The sequence below is a fragment of the Nasonia vitripennis genome, unplaced genomic scaffold, assembly GCF_009193385.2.
Source record: "Nasonia vitripennis strain AsymCx unplaced genomic scaffold, Nvit_psr_1.1 unplaced0251, whole genome shotgun sequence".
NCBI classification, from domain to species: Eukaryota; Metazoa; Arthropoda; class Insecta; order Hymenoptera; family Pteromalidae; genus Nasonia; species Nasonia vitripennis.
In genome coordinates, this window is record NW_022280030.1 from 943,308 (window position 1) to 966,488 (window position 23,181).

The 23,181-nt window shown below is 35.6% G+C and overlaps 1 protein-coding gene across 8 annotated transcripts in view; it reads left to right on the forward strand.

The window, feature by feature from the left end:
• LOC100116365 (dynein heavy chain, cytoplasmic) overlaps positions 1 to 23,181 on the forward strand; it is a 631,875-nt gene that overhangs the window by 602,942 nt on the left and 5,752 nt on the right. For 3 of the 8 annotated variants that reach the window (XM_031933442.2, XM_031933439.2, XM_031933443.2), the window contains one exon: positions 17,260 to 17,694. The exons of 1 other annotated variant lie outside the window; for it this stretch is intronic. In XM_031933442.2, the coding sequence (XP_031789302.2) occupies positions 17,260 to 17,694 (435 nt within the window). Of the gene's footprint in view, positions 1 to 13,494; positions 13,589 to 17,259; positions 17,804 to 23,181 lie in introns of those variants that run through there. 4 more of the 8 variants (XM_031933438.2, XM_031933440.2, XR_004228365.2 and 1 more) reach the window with 3 other exon arrangements.

The window sequence follows — 23,181 nt, forward strand, 5'->3', positions numbered from 1 at the left end:
TTGGATATTTTATAGGTGTTAACCAAGAAGGCAACATGCATGCCTTTATGCCATCTATAAAATGCAAATTTCCACCCTTGAGTATTTACTAAATTATTTTATTACGTTTCACTTACTTTTTTTCGTAATTCAGAGCTTACTAGGACGTAAACTCTTTCCTTTCTTCGTGAAGAGATTTATAATTAATGAACGAAATTTATTTATTTAAAACAAAGAAAACTCTTTAATGAACGAATTGTACGTTTTAAATTTGCTATTTATTTGTTTAGAAAAATTTAAGTAAAATTACTACACAGGCTATAGCCACTACGGCTTAAAACACAAAACTTGAAACTTAGAATTTACTTGGGAGCAGCTACCTCAGCTGAACTTCTCGACAAGACTCCACTTTCTTTGCACGCTTTTCTTAACCTTAGCCCCCGCGTCGCATCTTTTCCCTTTCCCTTCGCGATTTTCATACTAGCCCATTCCAGCGTCCTCTATATCGATCATTGACTTATACGTCCCTCCGTTCCACTTGGCTTCTGCCTCTTCCGGTCTTCTACCGCTCCACCTACGGTCTCACCTACGCTACTTTCCTACTCTTGCCGATTTCCCGCTACATGGCTCTCCCTGTACTATTTCTATATTCCTTATTGTTTTATTTTTAATATTTCTAAATTTGACAATATTTACTTAAGTAATAATTATTAACTATGCTTTTAACTTCATATCGCAATCAATTAAAATTTTTATTATAACTTTAACTCTTTATTAAAATGCTTAATATTATTCTTAACTAGTTGGTATTGATCATCATAAAATCTGTACGAATATAATTTCTTTCCACGCCACGAATACGAGTTCTACATCCTTGAAATAAATAAAATATGCATAGTTGCAGCTTATTACTTTTCAACTTTCTATACTTTATATGAATCTAATTTTCTATTTATTTTATTATAAATATTCTGCTTTTAAAATTTTAAATTTGCTTTGCGCAGTCTGGTATTCTGCGACGCAGCACAAACAAAATTCAAGGTGCCAGACTGTCGCTCAATATTTCCCCAGACGCTTGGGTTTTTCCCGGCTGCACACAAATTTTACGACAGGGCCGCTGCCCGTCATATACCAATCCCGATCGCTATACCTGTGCACGCTCTTAATGACTACTAGTAGGGTCACCTCACTCTTAACGTCGCTCGGTCGATGTTAGGTATAAATGTTCATAGCTCCAAGGAAAATTTAAAGAAAATGATATTGTAATGATATGCACAAAAAATTAAAAGGTTGCGCGAGTTTGATTATTTTTCTGTGCATGTTAAGGGGATGTCGTCCCGAAAGCTTCGCAAATCCGCCACGGGGTATTTTATATTTCTAAACTTCTAGAAAAACAGAAAGTCCGATCAAATTTTTCTTTCGGTAGAACGATTCATTAAACTTAACGCTACGGCGGTACAGACTCGGTTTTTCATTTGCAAGCTTTATTTAAAAAGTTTTATGTAAAATTAGATTTTAAGGTTGGCGCTCCAATCGCACGAGTACGACGAAGTACGCGTAAATATCTGTTTGTATTTACAAGATTTTAGAAAAACAAAAAGTCTGATCGAAATTTTCTTACAATATAACGATTCATTAAACTTAATACTACGGCGCTACAGACTCAGTTTTTCATTTGCAAACTTTATTTAAAAAGTTTTATGTAATAGAAAAACAGTGTTTTTTGGGACGACATCCCCTTAATAACATAATGTGTAATGAGTTGTAATATAGTAGTACTCGTAACGTTCAGGCTCGGTCACAACAGTATGTATGTCAATTAAAACGAAATTACATATTAAAAATAAAGTGAGATTTATCAAAGTAAGTCGAGTTTATAACAATATTTTTGCAAACATAATATAACACAAACTCGAAATTGTTATGTTCAATGATAGGTTCAGTTTAATATTTATGAAACAGGCAAACGATCGAGCCTACGCAATACCTTTGCCCGAGAGCAGTGCTTTGCGACTCTGTGCGTCCCAACAGGTTGACGAACAAAGGAGAGCATGGTAACTCTCTCACGCTTCGACGTGCTCTGTCGACAGTCGGGAGAGAACTAGCGGATTTCCCGCTCGTTGTCGCGCTCACTCTCTCCTTGAGCTTGTCGGGCCCGCGCTTCTTGCTGACGCCCGATTTGCTCACAGTTCGTGCAGATAACGAGTCATGGATCGGCATGATTCGTTATCAGATAAACAGATATCTACACGACAAACCCTTTAGATTGGGTATTGCAGGGTCTATAAAGACACTACAGTTACTGATCGAGAAGTACGGAATAACGACGTTTGACTTTATCAGAGATTTAGGAATAATAACGCTGGCAGACTAGGAACACGTAATTCATCTGTGTAACAAGACCTTGCTGGGGAAAGCAATATCGATCATTTTATTCAAAAATAATTTACCAGTACTATATGTCGAGGATAGATACCGGCTTATTAAAGAGTATCACGAGTTATCAATTGGTGGCCATAAGGGAACGTGTATGGGACAAGACTACATTAAGGTTCAAAAATAAACTGTGAAATCATTGTTGATCAAATATTATAAATTTATTGAAATCTTCTAGCGATCAGGTCCTTGTGTGACCTTATCTCACATACGCCCACACATACGTCCCAAAATTCATACTTCGAAATCGCTTACTTTTAACAATCTAATTAACTTATGCGCAGGCCTGCTACACTCGCCACTATCAGTTCGGACTTTCACGATCAAAATTACATTATGTGTATCGTGCATCGAACACTTTCTGCCTAATCAAAATAGCCACGCTTTTCGCATTCGCATTCAAATAACATCTAGCATTTTCCTTATTTGTCAGTTCATCTCTATTAATCGCGATATAAAACTGCGATAATTTAATAAAATTCTACACTACTACGCGTTACCAAATCAGAGCACCTCGAATGACGCTCCCCCTGCTCAGACTCTTTGGCCTCGACATTCGAAATACCTTAGCGCAGAGCGACTCTTAACCAAGGTACTACAATAGTCTCAGGACGACTGCAAATCGTCCTGAACCCAAGAGGCGCTACAGCCTTGGAATGACACTGCCAACTTCCACGCACTGCAAGAGCTTCTTCGCACATCAAGAACGTCACCGGTACACAGATTTAGTATCCCTAGTGTCAATATCATATACTGGTTGCTCTCATACAGCTCATCTTTGTGCGTGCTTGCGCGGCGAGCCTTTTGTTCATAGAATTCACGTTGACTATCATGGAAATTTCTTACTGTCCACAATTTACAAAACAAAAAATTACCCAACTCCTCCTAGAAAAATTCAATAGGCAGTATATTTGCAATTTTAACTCTCAATAGATAAGAAATAAGAACAATGTATTGAATTTCCATGCAAAAATATTTAAAGTGTTTCTTTGCATTCTCTATTCCAAAAATAAACGATAACCGCGCGCATTACGCAAATCTCAACAAAAGATTGCCACTCTACAACTTTACACCTTAATACAATAATTTCAAATACTTCCGAATTCCGCTTATAACTCGAATAACTGTCACGCAAAAATTACGTTTATATTTATAACTCTAAGTAAATATAATATACAAAGTTACCTTTATGTCTTAATAACATTCAAACTAATTAGTATATATTTACTTAAGATACTCTGTCGCAAACCTATTTTCCATATACTTCTACATTTAATTGCATTAACAAATTTCATAATCTGAGTTTAACAATTGCTATCTTCATTTAAAACTTTATATTCAAATAAATTTACAAAATTTTACTCTCGATTTTATTACGCGTCCCGTCAAGTGGAAAAACATTTCAACCTCGGAAAAAATCGAAGGATTCAAGTTTCTTTTCTAAAATACAAAGAAGCCCTATAGTCCAACTCATAAAAACTCCGAGCCTGGCGCGCATGTGGGCTCTTGACTCGGCTAGTTGACACCCAAAATCTGCCCCCACCAATATTTCCACGCACGTTTGAACATGTGCTCGCTTTGTTCTACGGCGCAACTCTCGCAACAACACTGCCCTATTGTCACGCACACTTGAAATAAATTTATTTTAAATTCTGATAATCCGTACAACATTTTTTCGTCGAGTTTTACTAGAAAATTTTCAACTTTATGTTATTCATTTATAATTTCAACCGATACTTTTGCATAAAACTTCCAACAATTATATTATTTATCTTTATAAACTATAAACGATTAAAATTTAAATAAAACTTTAATAATATTTTACTTTCATTCTCTACCTGGACAATAAATTTATCAATACAAACACGATAATCTATTAAACAAATTATATTAAAGTCTCAATATCAAATAACTAATCAAATAAATTTACTTTTAAAAATGACTATACTTCAAATGCACATATCATGCTTGATACAAATTTGTACGTGAAAATAAATCGTAAAATCTCAATATATTTCTGCCGAATATCTCAAAAACAATTTATACATTAGACTGAATCATAACAAATCGCGAGCAAATTCTACTCTCACTTAACTACATTATCAAAACTTACTGCCTGAGACAAAGGATTTCATACGAAAAAACTTCGCGTATTTCTATGCCCTACAAATGCACAAGTACTTATCTTTACATCCAGCGTTTAAATTTCCAAAGCTGCTAGCCTTATCTGCAATCCACTGTGAGGTATCCATTTGATCGTCAATTGAAAAATAGTCGCATAGAATCAATTCTTCAATACGCCTTCCTCTCGCCTTAGTCCTCTGCATCTTTTCTTTATGTCCACGTGTTGTCGAATTTTCCTCCCAATTAAAATATTTCTTGTTCCTCTCAACGGGCTGCATCCATCGCTTGATGATCTTCTTAATTCTCTTGCTATTTCGTCGTCACTCACGTCGTATAACTTTTATTTAAATAAACTATCGCTTGTCCCGTAATCTAAATTTCCCAGTTAAAATAGTTCCCGGGTTTCGGCACCAAAAATTGTATGGGACAAGACTACATTAAGGTTCAAAAATAAACTGTGAAATCATTGTTAATCAGATATTATGAATTTATTGAAATCTCCTAGCGATCAGGTCCTTGTGTGACCTTCTCTCACAAATTGTCGCCGAGAACTGACTCTCTACTCATTAAATGCCGCTGAAAACTCGGGCCCGCTAAAACAAAGACGCTTTCCCGAGGACTGCGGAAGGGACGCGAAGCAGTGCCCGCGCGAACGCCTCTTGCCACTCGACTCTCTGGCCTGGCAGTCACAGATCGGCCCTTTAGCCTCTCCGCACTGAAAGTGACGTTCAAAATCCGTGGAGTAAACTCCCTACTGAGGTCGTGGCAGTCTAGGAATGATTATAAAACCACTCCTAACCGTATTGGCCTGAAGCCACGAATCGCCTTGTCGATTCGCGCATATGAGAGCCAAATGACGGAGAAACGTTCGCTAAAACTACTAATAGGTAGAATATATTATTGATAAAGAATAAATACGCCGTACTTGCTATTATCCCTAGTAGCCCTCGGTTACGTCCGGAACAGAACGAATAAAACATACAACAGAATAGCGGGTGAGTACAAATATGTGGCAAAACATGCAAGCAGACGTCAGACAATTTGTTCGAGGATGCGCAGGGTGCCAAGAGAAGAACCTAGTTCAAGTACAACAACAAAACTGCCTATGCTCTTTACGGATACCTCATCTCATCCATTCGATAAAATATCGATTGATTTCTTCGCACTAATGCCTTAGACCGTAAAAGAAAACCGTTACATATTAACTATCCAAGACAACTTGGACAAAATTTTGCATACCAGTACCAGTCAAACACGCAACGGCGAGAGAAGTAACACGAGCACTTAGGAAAACTAAACTAAACTTACAAAAACTAATTTGTTATTTCGCCTTACAAGTATCACTTATACATGATCGGGAAGTACATTTTATGAACCGAATTATGGAAGAATTCGCACGAATATTTAGTGTTAATATGTACGTAGGTAGAAGACATAAAACAACAAAGACCAGACAAGACAAACGCAATTAGCACAACAAAAAGTTACATATATATATATATATATATATATATATATATATATATATATATATATATATATATATATATATATATATATATATATACACACAGTTAGTTATTATCCACTCACTCTAGAACGTTTTTTCTGAATCCGACGAATCATTTCAACATTCAATTTAAAGTTACATTGGATAAATCTCTTGTAAGTCAAACAAATCATTCTGTGTGTCATGATAAATATTACATTTTTAAAGACATTATTTTTTTTAAACGAAAAGAAAATCCGTTTGACCCAGAAAGATGAATTACTGAGTCAGTACTGTTATTATTGTTACACGCAATTACTTTTGAAGCAATCGGAATTTAAAATGGTCCTTACATAAATAACCAAGAACACTAGATTCCCTGTAAACATGCCATTTTTCAATAATAGACTATAACTATTACAGAAATAAGTATAAATAAACATATAAGTATTGCAATATATTCTCTCAAATAAATCACATTATTACCAAAAATACAAAATTAATCAGTAATCTAAATCCTATTTAATAAAAGTGATAGGAATGCAATAAATGTAACGCAATAATTCGGATGATTTTGTTTTTGCATATGTGTCTAAAATATATAGGACATTAAGGTTTTGAACACGATGATTCCGTAAAACGATATAATTAATATTCAATTAGGATATAAAAAAACCCTTTTTGGTATAATTTATATATTTTATAGTAATATAGTAACAATTTAAATCGATATGAATAATAATTTATACGATTAATATGATAACCAATATTATAATGAGGCATATATATACATAATACATATGTATAATATATGTATGTTTTATATAATATGATATGATGTGTGCAATATATATATATATATATATATATATATATATATATATATATATATATATATATATATATATAGCGTTTACGCCTACTTTCCAGGACCTTGACAAAAATTGACCCCTTCGCTCAGAGTTCGCCATCAAGGACTGTGCTAAAGCAATCATCACTCTCGGGGAAGGGACTCTAGTTTGGTCCTTGCAAATGTGGTTAAACATAGGGGGTTTCCAGGACGGTCCTTGAAACTACAAAAAGTCCTGGAAGTTGGCCTTACACATACGGAATGTCCTTGAAAATGGACTTATATGTACTTATACATACATATACATATATAGTGTGTGATATATGTGTAATAAACACAATAAATAGGGCATACTGTACTACCAGCGTGATTTTATACATGCGCTGGAGTGTTGATATTGTACGTGTGCACTGTAGCGTTGAGGTGTAGGTACACATGCACAGTAGCGTTGGGGTGTATGTACACCTGCGCAGTAGCGTTAAGGTCTATGTATACGTGCGTAGTACCGTTGCGGTGTATTTTAACATGCGCAGTAGCGTTGGGGTGTACGTACACATGCGCAGTAGCTTTCGGGTATAGGTACACATGCGCTATAGTATTGATTTGCACATACACATACACTTTAGCATCGATGCAAGAGTACACATTTACATAAACATTTGTATGTACGTATATGTACGTATATACGTATATACGTCTATACACTGTGACTGGTAACACCGCTTCGCGCGTCCGCATGTCACGGTGTATTTATACAAGTGTCTGCACAACACTCATTGTGCTAAAGCAAATATCTCTCTATCCACACAAGTCACGTTCTAAGTTTAGACATTCCCGAAGAGTTATGCGCCAGTCCGCATAAGTCCGCAAAAGTCTGCATAAGTACCGTTTCAGATATATATATATATATATATATATATATATATATATATATATATATATATATATATATATAAAAGTATCAAAATTTGTATAATGATGCGAAAATTATTTAAGGTTATCGCAATATTAATTAAATATTTTACAATCTAGTAGCAATGTTCCCTGAATAGTTGCAGCAATATTAATGAGGTTTCGTGCAATATTGCGAAATCTGGTAATGGAATCTTTAGGCAATGTTCCCAAAATATTGGGACCTGTGTAGGAGACAACCAACCTTGCAATGAAAAAGCGGACATTTTGGTGCGTGGCAACATTGCCTAATAGTTGCAGCAATGTTGTTCTAAGCACTGGCGATATTGCCGAATCTAGCTAGTCTTGCAATGCAATGTTGAGGCAATATTGCCAAAACATCGGGTGCTATAGAGGCAAGGACGGGAGAAGAGACAAGGGTGCGAAGCATTGGTTTGACGACGACGATCAGTTCGGAGTAAGCGATCTGGTCACCGTCTTGGACCCACTGCGTCAAGCAGTCCTGCCCTGGTAGCTGCAAATTAGCTTATCTAAGCCAAGAATATTGGGTTATAATTGCTTAACAGCGATATCGTTTTTATGCAAGAATAAGGTTATTTTAACCTATATTGTTGTTAAAGAAGATATATGTAACCTCAAATGTAGATAATAATGCAGCGAAGCAAAAAAACTTGGTAAATATTGATGGAAAAAAGTCCAGTTTTATTACTCGGGGGTTTTTGGGGTTGCTAAACACGATTTTCGCGACGGTCATACTCTCAGAAGTACCTGGTGCCAGAGTAGACAGTATCAATGTCGTCTCCTAGAGTTTTACAGAAAATTAACAACATATTTCGTTGAGACTCGTTACTCGGGGGTTTTCAAGGTCGCTGAACACGAATGTAGCGACGGCAAGGGCCTTCTGAGTACCTGGTGCCTGGGGTAGACAGTATCAATGTCGTCTCCAAGGATAATCTTGAGTATATCACCATATCCATGTTTAGTGACCCTGAAATCTCTGAATAACGTATTTCACTTAATTACTATCAAATTCCCACAAAACTCTAGGAAAAGTTGTGATACTGTCCACTCAGGGCACCAGGTACCTCAAGGAACGTTGTTGTCACGATATTTTTCTGATTACGTTTTCAATTGCCACAAAATTCCAGAAGACGACGTGATACTGTCCAGACTGGGTACTAGGTACCTCTTGCCGTTACGATATTCGTGTTCTGCAACCGCAAAAACCCTCGAGTAGCAAAACTGGACTCATTTTCTGCTCATTTGCATCAACATTTACGGAGTTTTGATTTATTGTCTCTTCGCAATGCACTTTATATAGGTTATGATTGCATTCGATGCGCATATTAACTTATGATAAGTAATTGGTTGAAAATTGGGTTAATTTTTAACGAAAAAAATAAGGTTATTCTTATTAAGCAAACCAACGCCTAAGCTGTTTCTTCTACCAGGGTGGGCTCAGACGTAGCTAACCCCTACCGAGTGCTCGAGCGTAGTTTTTAGAAAGATAAGTACGTGATAGTAGGGACGGGGGAAGCTGAACTGAAGCTGAGAGCCGTAGCAGCGAGTCTCAAAACTTAGAGCAACTTATAAAAGCCTTAATTTTCCAAGCAAATATCACAATCGTAAATACTTGACAAAATTCATCAACACGTAAGGGCTAAATTATTACTTGGATAAAATATTAAATCTATGGCAAGACTTTCTTCTGCCATATGGAATCGATGACATACATTTAGTAAGCAGCCTTTTCTGAGTGAGAAGACATTTCTGCATTCGTATAATTGTCAGTTTGTCATTAAAATTCAGAGCAACTAATAGAAACCTTATTTGTCCAAGCAAACACTACGATCGTTTATGCTCCACATAATTCAACAACAGTCGGGCTACTTCTCGGCCTCTTGGCCTCTGCACTTCAGAGTGCAGCATATCTTATGAGCTGACATTGTGCGCGCCTACTCGTATTCTCCCGTACCTCGTGATAATATTCATAATATTCAACGCCATGTTCGTAAGCTTCACCCTTATTATCTCCTTCTTTATGCCTCTCCTTCAACTGGCTTACTAAATTTTTGAGTTTTTGAGCCTGTTTTGCGATGGCTTTTATGCTCGTTGGTGTGGACTGACATTCCACGATTAGGTCATCTACTTCCTCTTTTAACCTCGTAATGTGCTACTCTTCTTACGAATCTGCCATTTGTCGAGTTGACGTATTACCCCTCCTCCTTCCCCGCCGCTTGCACAACAGGGGCCCGGGCTTGGGACCGGCGTAGTGGAGTTATGTTTGTATGTATGTATGTATATATATGTATGTATATATGTATGTATGTATGTTTTTTTTTGTTTCTCTCTCGGAGAAAGAGGTATCAAGGAAAATCTTAGAAAGACCATAGCATGACCTTGTTTATGGGGTCGTCGACAGCCCCATCCCCAATGTCAGCCGTGTGTCGGATTCATACCGACTAAACCCATCCCCCTCACAGTCAGTTAAAAACATTCAGCCGTAAAAAGGAACTCCCTCTTTGCCTTTATCGACCCTCGGTAATGGTGCCTAGCTCCATCTTCTATGCCCCTGAACCCCGCGGTATCACCGACAAGCAATGCTTCGCGGGGGGGGGGGGGGGCGAAAGGCTTTTGCCCGCTTCTGGTTGATGTGGTCGTCATCACTATAGTCATCCTTCATTTTCTACGTCGCACACACACACGTACATACTCAGCCTCTTCGTCTTCTTCTGTCTTCTTTGTCTTTTTCTGACTTTCTTGAGAATGTCTGCTGCATAGTTGCTGACTGCGCACCATCCAATCCCTAAAGTTATCATGGCCGTCATAATCGACTCAGGAGTTACTCTAATCTGAAGATAATTCTCTAGTTCTTCTCGCTCCTGATGATATCGTGAGCACTCGCAAAAGAAGTGCTCTCTTGCATCCAAACATATTGGGCAGTTCGGACAGCCGTCTAGTTTGAAACGATGCAGGTACGCCCGGAAAAATCCGTGCCCGGTCAAAAACTGCGTGAGGTAGTAGTTCACTTCTCCATGTCTTCTTCCAATCCAGTCTTCTATCCTTGGTATAAGGCAATGAGTCCATCGTCCCTTGCCACTAGCGTCCCATCTTGTTGCCATTCAGCCATCATATTTTTTTGCAGCATCCCAGATCTCCTTCTGGCTTTTGTCATTCGATCGTCTCCTAGCTTCGAATACGTTCTTTCTTTCCAACGCGAAAAGGTCAATGGGTGGCATGCCTGCTATAATGCAGACAGCATCGTCTGATACACTACGGTAAGCGGACGCCACTCTTAGTGCACTTCGCCTATACACGGTAGTCAGATTTCGTGCATACGATTTCACTTGCATCGCATCTGCCCAAATTGGGGCTCTGTATAGCATAATCGATGTGGTTACACTGGCTAAGAGTAACATTCGCTCCTGAGTTGGCCCTCCTACATTTGGCATCAATCGTGATAGAGCAGCGCCAATTTTGCTGCTTTATCACTGACTATTTCCAGATGCTGTTTAAAATTTAGTCTTGCATCGATTGTGATGCCCAAGTATTTGATAGTTGGTTGAGAAACGACCTCATGTCCATCTACCGTCAGTGTGATTTCCTCCATCTTCTTTCTACTGAAAATGAGAATAACTTCCGTTTTGTGTTAGCTTGTTCCAGACCCGTCTCAGCCATTCGTGTATTATAGAGGTTGACTCTTCAGCTATGCCTGTCACCTCTTCTTTATGTTTTGTTACTACCACTACTGCTATGTCGTCAGCGAATCCTACGACTCTTACTTCTTCAGGTAAGTGTAGCTTTAGTACCCCATCTCTAGCTACATGATATTCCAAGTCGGTGGGCTAAGTACTGAGTCGCAGGGGACGCCTCCTGTAACTTTATAGGTCTTGGTACCGTCCCCAGTGTCATATAATAAGATTCTGTCCTTCAAGTAGTCGGACATCATCCTTCTTATATATAAGGGCACATTCTGCTTCCGGAGTGCCTCGTGTATTACACTACATCTGGCCGAATTGAATGCATTTTTGACATCCAATGTAACTATGGAGCAATCCTTTTTCCTTCCCTCCATCTTTTCCCCTCTATCGCTGTTTGTGCAGTGTCAATTACTGGACTAATTGCGTCCAGGATTGAACGCTTCTTTCTAAAGCCATATTGGTGTTTCACTAATCCACCTTTTCCTTTTATACAATGATCCATTCTGACGCAGATAATGCATTCCAGGATCTTGCCTGGGGTATCCAGCATGCAGAGCGGTCTGTATGATGAGGACTGTGGTGGTTTCTTTCTTTTTGGCAAAAGCACTAGTCGCTGTTTCTTCCAGTTTGTGGGGAATGTTCCCTCTTCTAGACATGTATTGTACAAGTCTACGAAGACCTCTGGATGAGCGTGAATGGAATGCTTCAATGCAATATTTGGAATGCCATCCGGCCCTAGGGCCTTGTTGTTTTTTACTCTTCTGCAAGCGGCTAACAATTCCTTAATCGTCATTAGTGGGATAGCCACTTCATTCTCACCTTTTTCGATGACACTTAGCTCTTCCAGTTGCCTGGGAAACAGTATGGTCCCTACCCGGTGTTATAGTTCCACCGGGCATTTTAGTAGAGGCACGTGGCTTCCTTTAATCTTCTTTGTTACTATTTTGTAGAGTCGATCGCAAGGGTCTTGTTTGACCTCGTCCTTTAATTCGTTAAGGCACCGTCGTTTGTTTTTGCGGATTTTTTTTTAAGACTTCTTTTAGTGTCCTTCATTTTTTGTCCGCGGGCATCTACTATTTCCTGGCCTCTACCAGTTTTATAGTATTTCTTCCTCGTCCATTGTTCTCTTCTTCTGGTCCAGTGGCACTCGCTACGTGCACTCGCAATCTCCTTGTCCCACCAGTATACTGGTCGTCGTCTACTATATGCCACTCTTCGTGGCATAGCAGCGTCACATGCTCGGGTGATGTTCACCGTTACCTTCTCCACCTTGCTGTTCGCTATTCCAGACAGTTAAATTTCTTCTAGTGCTAACAGAAACATCCCCTTATCATAATCCTTCGTTTTCCAACTAACTCTATTTGTCGTTGTACTCGCGCTGGGTCCCTGTTTTGATATTCCTACCTCCTACCTACAATAGACCCTGCGTCTCCTCTTCTAAATATGTGGGTGCATCCTTGGTTAACTAGGACCAAATCCAGGAGAGTGAATGCTTCCAGGAGTACTCTCCTCTGTGGTTAGTCCTTATATGCTGCTTTACTTTACAGTCCACGCATTGAAGTCAACTGCAATCAGTACCAGTTTCCCCCCTACCTCGTCTTGTATGAGCTGATCTAGCAGTTGTACGAACTGCTTAATTGAAGCGTTAGGTGAAGTGTAGCAGCTGTAAACAGTGACACCTGCTACCTTAGCCCGTGTAAATCCTTTTTCTTTTTTTCACAGAAAGCAACGTTTCTACACAACCAGATCGCTGCTTTACCCGTAGTGTCCATTTCCCACGATGGTTCCTCTAAACCTTATATTGTTCGCACATATTAGCTACGTCTACCTCTTTCTCGCGGACATACTGGTTGAGTAGGTCCTGTGCTGTCTCACAGTGGTTTAGATTTAACTGCACTATGTATGTATGTATGTATGTATACATATGTTTGTATGTGTGTGTGCGAAAATGGTTACCACGATAACTCCCAGACGCATTTATATATTTTGCTGAATTTTTACAGGATCATCAAGTATAATCCAATAAAGAACTGATTTAATTTTGGAGCCGATTAACAAAGATAAAGCGTGTCTATGAAAGCTCATCTGAGATGTTACGTAAGATTTTTCAATAGAGTATGCTATTATAACTATGTGTTAAGTTTTTAATATTTTTATCAAGAAGCTTTAAATAATTTAAGGGGACACAACACCGTTAAACTTCGAAAAAATCGATTTTTCTTTATCGTTTATTTTGACAGGAAATGTTCCGTAAAACACGCTCCTAAAACCCGTTTATCAAAAAAAAAAAAAAAAAATTTCCGCAAAGTTACAAGCAAAATACTAAAACAAAATTTTTATCGTTATTTCGTAAAATTGCGTATTTTTCATTTTTCGTCTAACACGACTAATAATTTTAAGTTGAAGTTTTATAAATTTAATCTGAATAAAATTTGTATTGTAAATGTTGAAAATACTATTTTTTACCGTATTATATACGTATATTATGCTCCGCGTACATATTTTAGTAAATAAATTGTTGCACATTGATAAGATTCTTTTGCGTTATATTCGAGATAAATTCGAGATCTAGTTTCCCTTCTTATACAAGGCTCCGATGGATACGTAGGGATATTTATTTGAATTCAAATATACCGCGCCTGCGCGCTACCTGAGGGCAGGTTAGAATCAATGTGTCTGAGAAGGACAGAGCGACTGTTCTGCTGTTCTGCTAGCAGACAGCAAATATTTAAAAATACAGCTGATATAGTCCTGGGATGTGTTTTACACTGAGTAAACACAGCTGATGTCTTAATACATAAAAAAAGCTGATATTTCTTAAAAGTGTTTTTAAATTAATCTAAGTAGTGTTTGTAATGTTTTTGGGGTTATAGCTTATAGCTTATAACCCTAAAAAGAAAAAAAAGTGAAGTGTTAGTGTGAAAGCAGAGCAGTGAAGTAATTTAAAAAAGTGTGAAGTGTAGTGATTTTAAAAATATGTGTGATAATCGAGATGCCAAGGAAAGGTTTGCGAGTACCCAACCTGACAAGAAGTACTCTCGAGGAAGAGGCAAGAAGGGGCTAAGAAGATTTCTAGGAGCAACATGCGAGGATGAACCTGCCAACAGGACATGACCTCCAAGTTCAGCAAGAAAGATACAAACTCCAGCAGCGGAAGGAACCTCTGTGGTCAGGAATAGATTGATTGATATCAACATTCTATTTCCTGCTCTCAAGGAACTTTTGATTTGCAAACAATGCCATGGTCAAGTTAAACTAGGCAAATCTGAAGCTCAAGGATTAGGATTCAAGATTGAAGTAGTGTGCATTGAGTGTGGTCAGCTGGCAGCTATCAAGTCATGCAGAAAAGTTGACGTCTAGAACCATGCTTGGGAGCACAACAGAAAAGCAGTGGTTACTTTTCGTGCTCTTGGATTTGGACACGCTGGTCTATCAACTTTTTGTGAGTTGATGGACTGCTTGAAACCCATGGCTCAATCAGCATATGATACAATCAACGAACAGTATAGTGAAGTATGTGAGAAAGTTGCCAAGGACTCTATGAAGACTGCAGTGATAAAAGAAAAAGCCGCTACAGAGACTGGAGCACCCGGATGAAACATTTGGAGGTTAGACTGGTAATTTTCTACAGTTTTAACTTGAAGATTCTACACAGTGACCAAAAGAAAAGATAAGTATGAAGTGTTATTATTTTCAAGGATAAAATAACCTTTTTATCACATTTTTATAAAAATTCATAAAATGCCTTTTTTTGGTTGCAGGTAAGAAAAGCCGTACAGAACCCAGAGGTATAAGTGAATAATAATTGTTGAGAATCAAGGTCTATGTGTGTGGAATATAGAAAACTTGGTTTCAAAGGATTTGGTAAGCACTAATTTAAGTTACACTTTCAACGATTTTCATAAACTTTAAAGTTGATTTTCTCTAAATGTTGTTTTTACTGATTATAGCTCACTGTCCGTGTCATTGAACGCATGGTTCTTTTGGGCTCAAACTCAAGGAGGATAATTTGTACACCTGTAGTTCTGGTATGAATGCAGGGATTTTGATTTTAATGTTTAGAAAATGTTTTATACACAAAAAGGTGCCAGAATAAGCGAAAAAAGAAAAAAATGCAGTTTTTTATCGCCAAATCATTTTTAAACATTTAAATTAAAATTCCTGCACTTATATGACAACTACAAGTATACAAAGTATCTTCCTTGAGTTTGAGCCCAAAAGAACCATTCGTTCACTTGGAATCCTATGGACAGTGAAAAAGTTCACAAATTCTTGCACCAAGTGCCACAATGGGCCAGCAGGAATAATGAAGGTTTTAGCATGATAAAATTAAAGGTATTTATGCTAAATATATCTATAAAATATTTTAAATGATTTACTTAAAATTTATGAATTTTTCTCAGAGTTCTTTTTTGCATGGTTTAAATCTGTTGTGTCCCGTTAATTGAAGAAAAACGATTCTTTTAATCATCGTATCTTTTGAAGAAAGCATACTGTTAATAAAGTTGTCAGCAGTTTTTTATTTCTCCTTTTTTTCTTTCCTTCTAGGTTAACTTGTGATCTGTAAAGTCTAAACCTTTTAACAGTGTTTTTCCGTTAAAAATATTTTTTTATTCTTTCAGCTCCCGCACTTGGGCTCTAGCCTTTCTACCCTATTTCCTATTGACCATATCCTTTTTAGAATTTACTTCAATCCTAGCTTGCATTTTTGCTAATCGCCTATTGCCGTCTTTTTCCTTAGGCCTTCCTCCTTCCTCTACTTCACATTTCATTTCTTTCAATTGTCCATTCTGCGCCGCTGTGCCTCCTAACACCAATGTGCAACACCTAGCGTCTCGCATGCACTATGATTTTTTTTATTCGTAGAATTTTGCGCGATCGCCAACGTGGAAGAACGCGGGGGAGAGGGGAAAATGATTACTTACAATAATTATTGCACTCTGTATTTTACCAAGGACTTCCCTACAACGCGGTGGCTGCAAGGCCTCCCGCGCACAACATAGCCACGCAGGGCTTATTCTCGCGCGCACACACACAAGCCGTGTTCGCGCAGCGGACGGCAAGCCGCAGGCCTAGATAGCGCTCTTCTATTTACCTTATGAGTAATGTGGAAAAAATAGAACTTATGATATAATAATTAGTACTATTACTAGAAATGTTGAATGAAGTAAGCCTGGGGGTGAGGGGGGGGGGCTGAGGTGAGACCGGGGGTTGAGCGGGGCGAGGGGGGCTTAATGAGTTAAAATTAACGCGTTTTTTGAAACGTTATTTTGGCGGGGGCGAGGGGAGCTGAATTTTACCTTGGCTCAAAACAAGTATATGATACAGGTAGATATATACACAGGCGACTAACATAACTTTTTGACCCGCGATGTTGAATAATTAATAAAAATAATGACTTAATTGCTAACGCCTAACGCCTCTAAAACCACTTCTTTTAGCGCACAAGTGTCGTACGTATAAAATAAAAGTTCTATGTTTTGAGCTTATAAAATCACTCTCCACGTGCATAGCGCGTTGCAAATATAATAAGCATACAATAATTCCTATGACTTCAATTTTATATACCTTACATATAGCAAGTTATAAGTATAAAATATACAAGGTTTGCAAATAGTTAAAATATTCCGTAAACTTTAGTATAAATGGGTTAACGTTAATGCTATTAGTGCGTTTACAAGCATAAGGTCTAATTTTATCCAAGTATATTTATGCATATTATATTTCTTAATATTTATTATACTGATGTCATTTATTTTTTTTTACAGAATTTTCCGGTATGGCTTGGTGGTTTATTTAACCCAGAAGCTTATATAACAGCTACCAGACAATGTATCGCACAAGCAAATAGTTGGTCATTAGAGGAGCTAGAATTAGATGTATTCATATGCAACAATGATAATACCTTACCTGATAATTGTTCATTTGCAGTAACTGGTTTAAAACTGCAAGGAGCGCAATGCAAAAATAATCAGTTATATTTAACATCTACCATTATGACTGATTTACATGTTATAATGTTAAGGTGGATACGATGTTCTTCTGGAGAAACGAAAAAAAGCAAGCTAGCATTACCTGTTTACTTAAATAGCACACGAACAGAGTTACTATTTACTGTTGACCTAAACATAGCACCTAGCCAAGATCCGCATAGCTTCTATGAAAGGGGCGTTGCTATTTTGACATCAACAGCATTAAATTAATCTGCAACTTTAAAGGTCTCTATAACAATGTGTATGGAATAAAAAGAATAAAAACATTGTAAATGATTAAATAAAAAAAATAAAAATAACTTAAATATAATTATCATTATATCAAATGTATAAAATTGATATTCTCTATATCTTTTTTGCAATCTCGCTATGATTCCGCACAAAAAAAATATTCTAAAATTTATTATAATATTTAAAGATATAGGGATGGTTATAATTATAAATTGCTCATTCCTTTAATAATAATTTGGATGGTAAAATTTTGAGATAGTTAAATATGTAGATAGTTAAAAATCTGTAGGGCAAAAGTTTAGGAAGATGAAAGTTTAGAAAACAGTCATTTCAAAGGGTAACAATAACGGAATTAGAGAAAGCTAAAATTACCCGAAATCAAAAATTAGTCAAGTCAAAAGGTTGAAAAATAAAAATGACGTACATCATATCCTATCCTACATTATATTAAAGTGGAACAAATTTTCTCCGGTTCTCTGGGCTACCAGTCCTACGTCACACCTTTTTTAGATATTGCATTATCTTTTTTTATAAAAATAATGGACCATAAAAAGTTTGGGGCTTGCAAAATTTTGGGCCTTAAGAATTTTTACCCTTTAAATTTTTTCAGACGTTTTTAACCTTTAAATATTCAGGACTTAAAATAGTTAGGCCTTCAAATTTTTCTTATGCGAAAAACTTTTAACCTAACCATAAATTTGGGTGTTAAAAATGTTGAACCTTTAGAAAATATATGGATAAGGACGTGCTGGTAAATTTTGTTCCATTTTGGCATTATTCATTAATAGCAACTTTAAATGTTGTCTATCTTTGACTCTAGATAGAGCCACATACAGTATGTCGCAGATAAAGCGGACACATGTCTTTATAGTGATTTAGAAAAAATAGCGTGTGTGCGAATAAATCTGGGGCGGATAATTAAAGGTCAAACGACGCTCTACAAAGTTACCATACCCTTTTTCCCTGAGTCGTAAGGTTTTTTTTTCATTAATTTATAAATTTCCTATTAAAATTACAATGGCTCCAATTTTCAATTTTAATTTATGTGGAGGAAGTCTATTAGGAGTTAAAGAATTCAGAAATTCTGTAGGTAACATAACAACTATTACATACATATTTAACGAAATGTCCTTCCGTAATAGCCAGTATTTTATTATTAATATCAATTACACCATTGTTTTTGGGAGCAAGAATTACTTTATTCTTTAATGTTTCGTCATTCATTTTTATGTTATTTCCAAAGATTTCTGTAATAATGTCTACTTTTGATATCATGCTAACAGGTATTTCAAATAATTCATTTTCTTCTTCATATAAATACAAACGTTTTCCATCACAAACATTTAATAGCCAATTTTAAAATTGTCATCATTGTTGGATACACGAAGGTTTAAATTCAATATCATGCGTCTAAAATTCGACCGTAAATAGCCATACTTCACTGAATTTTCGATAACCTTCTATTCGACTACCGTGTCAAACTATTGGTAATGTTTGTCTAAAATCTCTTAAAATGAGCATAGATTTACCACCTTATATTACTGTTACGTTACATAAATCTTGAAGAAGATGATCAACTGCTTTAAAGGCATTTCGATGTCAATGATATTTTATCCCATGTTATAATTTGTACATCTTTAAGGGGGCACACCACCTTTGAAATTAAAAACAAAATTTTTCATTAAAAATTTATAAATATTTATTTATATAAATGATCCAAATTTTTATTACTATTCTTAGACATAATTACCTTTATTTTGATGGTTTAGACCTTCTATATACCTCTATAATACCTACGTATAGTAGGGAGTCCATAATTCACTTACCGTAAGATTCCAAAGGAACGAATGGCCCAAATGAGCTCAAACTCTAGGATATTGTTTAAAAGTACATTAGTTATGGTATGAATGAGGGGATTTGGTTTAAATTTCATAGAAAAAGTTTTATAAGCATATTACTGATTTTTTAATCAATTTTTGATTAATTTTAACATAACTATGATGTAATTTTTTTTCGTACCTATTAAGCGTGCGTGATAGTATATTGTGTACCAAGGGCGTAAAGTGGGCTTTTTTAGACCGAGTGTGGAGTTTGCAGTACGAGCCGCAGACGAGTGCTGCAACCACACGAGGTCAAAAAGCCCGTTTAGCCGTTGGTACACACCATATTTTTTGTAACTCATGTACTGATTTTCGCGTTTCAAACTGCACTTGTTGAATTTCACGCAAGTTTAGATTTGCTAATGAATCGAGTAGTGGGCGAAAAGTACTTTTGCGCCCGCTGCTGAATTTTTTCGCCCGCCGGTCGGAAAATAACTACTTTTATCCCTAATTTTAGGTCAAAAAAAAAAAACGCGAAAATCGTGCATGTGTCACAAAAAGTAACTTTTTTCAGACCGGCGGGCAACAAAAATTTCTAGTGGGCGTTTTTAATTTTTTATAGAAAATAGTCAGTAGTTCACATCAAATATACATACATGTGTGTGTGTGTGTGTGCGTAAACGCGGAAATCAGTACATGCGTTACAAAAAATGCGTTACGAGGCTTTTTGGCCTCGTGTGGTTGCAGTACTCGTCTACGGCTCGTAAACGCTCTCGCCTTCGGCTCGGACTAACTCGACTTGACTCGTACTGCAAACTTCACACTCGACCCAAAAAAGCCCACTTTACTCCTTTGGTACACAATATACTATTTTCTACTTTCTCCTGACTCCTGGTCCGTCAATAAAAATACACTTATCCTGTTTATAATTTACACTTTCTAAAACTGCATCATATATAGTTTTTCGATTAATGTTAAGGGATGCAATTTTTTTTGTTATTCATTTAGCATATTAGTTTCTTTATACAAAAATGTTGCATTATCAAATTCTTCATTGTTCAATGTTTTATTATGCAAATTAAAATCACTTAACGTCAAACTGTTTGCTTGCATTATTTGTTCAATTGCATTTAGTACTATATTTTCACCTGCACATTCTTCATATTTAGGATGATAAAAATTACTTTTATATTTCTCATATAATTCTTGTGCATTAATAAGGTTATGAAAAATACAGATAAAAGCAAACAATTCATACAGTACTGTTGGAAACTGTATTCGTATTGCTTTTTGTAAACATTTATCTCACTCTCCATCATTATTGGTAAGCTCTTTTGCTATAGCAGCTTCATAAAATGTAGGATATAAAACTCCGTTGACAGTACGTAAATCTTCGAAAAAGGTTGGTAAAAAGTAATAATCTGTCTTTCGGATATACTAAATACATTCTGCTTCATATTAGTTTATTATACATATTTTTCCTTTTATTCCATGTTTTTAGTTTTTTGTCAAATGTGTAATGTATTGGTATATCAGAATACAAATAAGTTCTTGCATCAAGATCAGTTTGATTTAATTTAAAAAATGCGGTTAATGCCGTTTCTATTATTTTATTCTTAATTTTTTCTTTCTTCCCTTTTTCGAAATATACATATTGTTGATCTTTATCGTGAATAGCTAATCTTTTTATAATATGCGAAATTTCGTGTAAACAATATTGTAATAATCTCTTCAGGAGGTCTTGAATATCTTGTATTAAGATATTGATTGATTTCATCATATTTGTATTCGCCGTCTTCAGTACTTAAAGTTTGATTTTTATTGTTATTATCTTTTTCAAAACACAGTATTTAAATAAGTATTTAATACATTACAACATACTTCTATATCAATTTGACAGTTAAATTTTAATAATAAAAAGGGATTATAAGATACAACAAATCGATTATCAGCTGTTCTTTGAGAATTTTTGTTTTTATAATTAATTTTGATACCATAATTTTTTAGTTTGTATATTGGATATCCTGTTGCTTGGAAACTTGTTTCATTATTATAATTATTTGGACAATTTTTTGTACATTTTTCTGTATTTTTATCCATAATAGGAGAATTTTTATTTTTTACAAGGCCCACGAATCATAAACTGTTTTACAACGCTATACACGCGCGGATAAGAATTTTTGTTTGGAATTTCTGCATTTATTAAATCATCTACTTTTTCACTTTTTGTTGAAATACTTTAGCCAAAATATCTGGTCGATCAATTCAATTTTCATATTTTTGTGAGTTTTCTGTAATTTCTTTCCAATTCGGATTACATGTCATCGTCAAAAATAGATCAGGTTTTCCATAACGATTAACCAGTGACATAGAATCAATATAATTTTGTTTTAAATGCCTAGGACTTCCAGTGAAATTTGATGGCAAAATGAACATTTTCCCGATTTTTATATTTTCAAATAATCTATCATACCTTCATAGCAATCGCTTCGTAAAATATTTTAATTTTTTTTCATAAAGTCTATAATTTAAAAACTGCAAATTAGTAATATTATTTTTACCAAATTTACACTTCATATTAGGCATCCATTTATAACCACCATTTGGATATATAAGTGGATATGTCATTGGATCATTGTATTTACTTATAAGAGGTATGATAATCGGTTCATCATGCGTTAAATATATTACAATATCACGTTTGATTGGTGGATGGCCATCTTCACCAATAAATATCATTGCAATTTTATTACATATAGCTTCATTATATCTATTTTCATCTAATTCATCATGTCTTGTAATTGACATTATAATAGTTTTCGCTTCGCAATTCCTTTCATTAGACCGTTTTGATTCTTCTTTTTCTACCTCATACATCATTTTATAAGTTTTAGCATATGGATTGAATTTTCTCAATAAACTGTCTTATTGACTTGGTAAATCTAATTTTGCATCACTATTTCTTTTATTATTTTTACGTTGAGTCGTTGCCATTTCATTATACAGAACATTTAATTGACTATATTTTCGTCTATCATTTTCATTTGGATGAAAAGGATAATTATTTCGATATACTTAACCACAAATTCCAATAATGTGCGGACCCATACCAGAGAATTTGTCGAAATTAGCTTCAAAACTTGCAAACGCCAAAGAATTATTATATGATCGTATATTTTTACGAAAATTTATACTTTCAGCTGAAAATCCTGTAACCAATAACTTTGATTCTTCTGGGTAACAAGGATTTTCTGGTAAATTTATTTTACCCTTGTGATGACAATTATTTTGAATATACTCGAAAGCAAAATCTTTTGCATTGCAATATTTACAAATCTCAGACATAGGACCTAAATATTTTTTTGCAATTAAATTTTCATTGAATTGTATGTTTGCTATTCAGCCAACAATATTTAAAGTTTAAGTAAATATTACATTTCTTTGAGTTCTGTTTTTAATATATTCATTATTTTTTATCGCGTCATAATAAATAATATTATAAATTTATTTTGAATTCAATACCTTACCTTATATGATGAAAATTTTACAGATACAATAGAAAATTCTAAAAAAAAACTAATAGACGTCTCAAAAAATTAATTAATTATCTACAAAACGTCTTAAGAAATAATTTACTATGTACGTA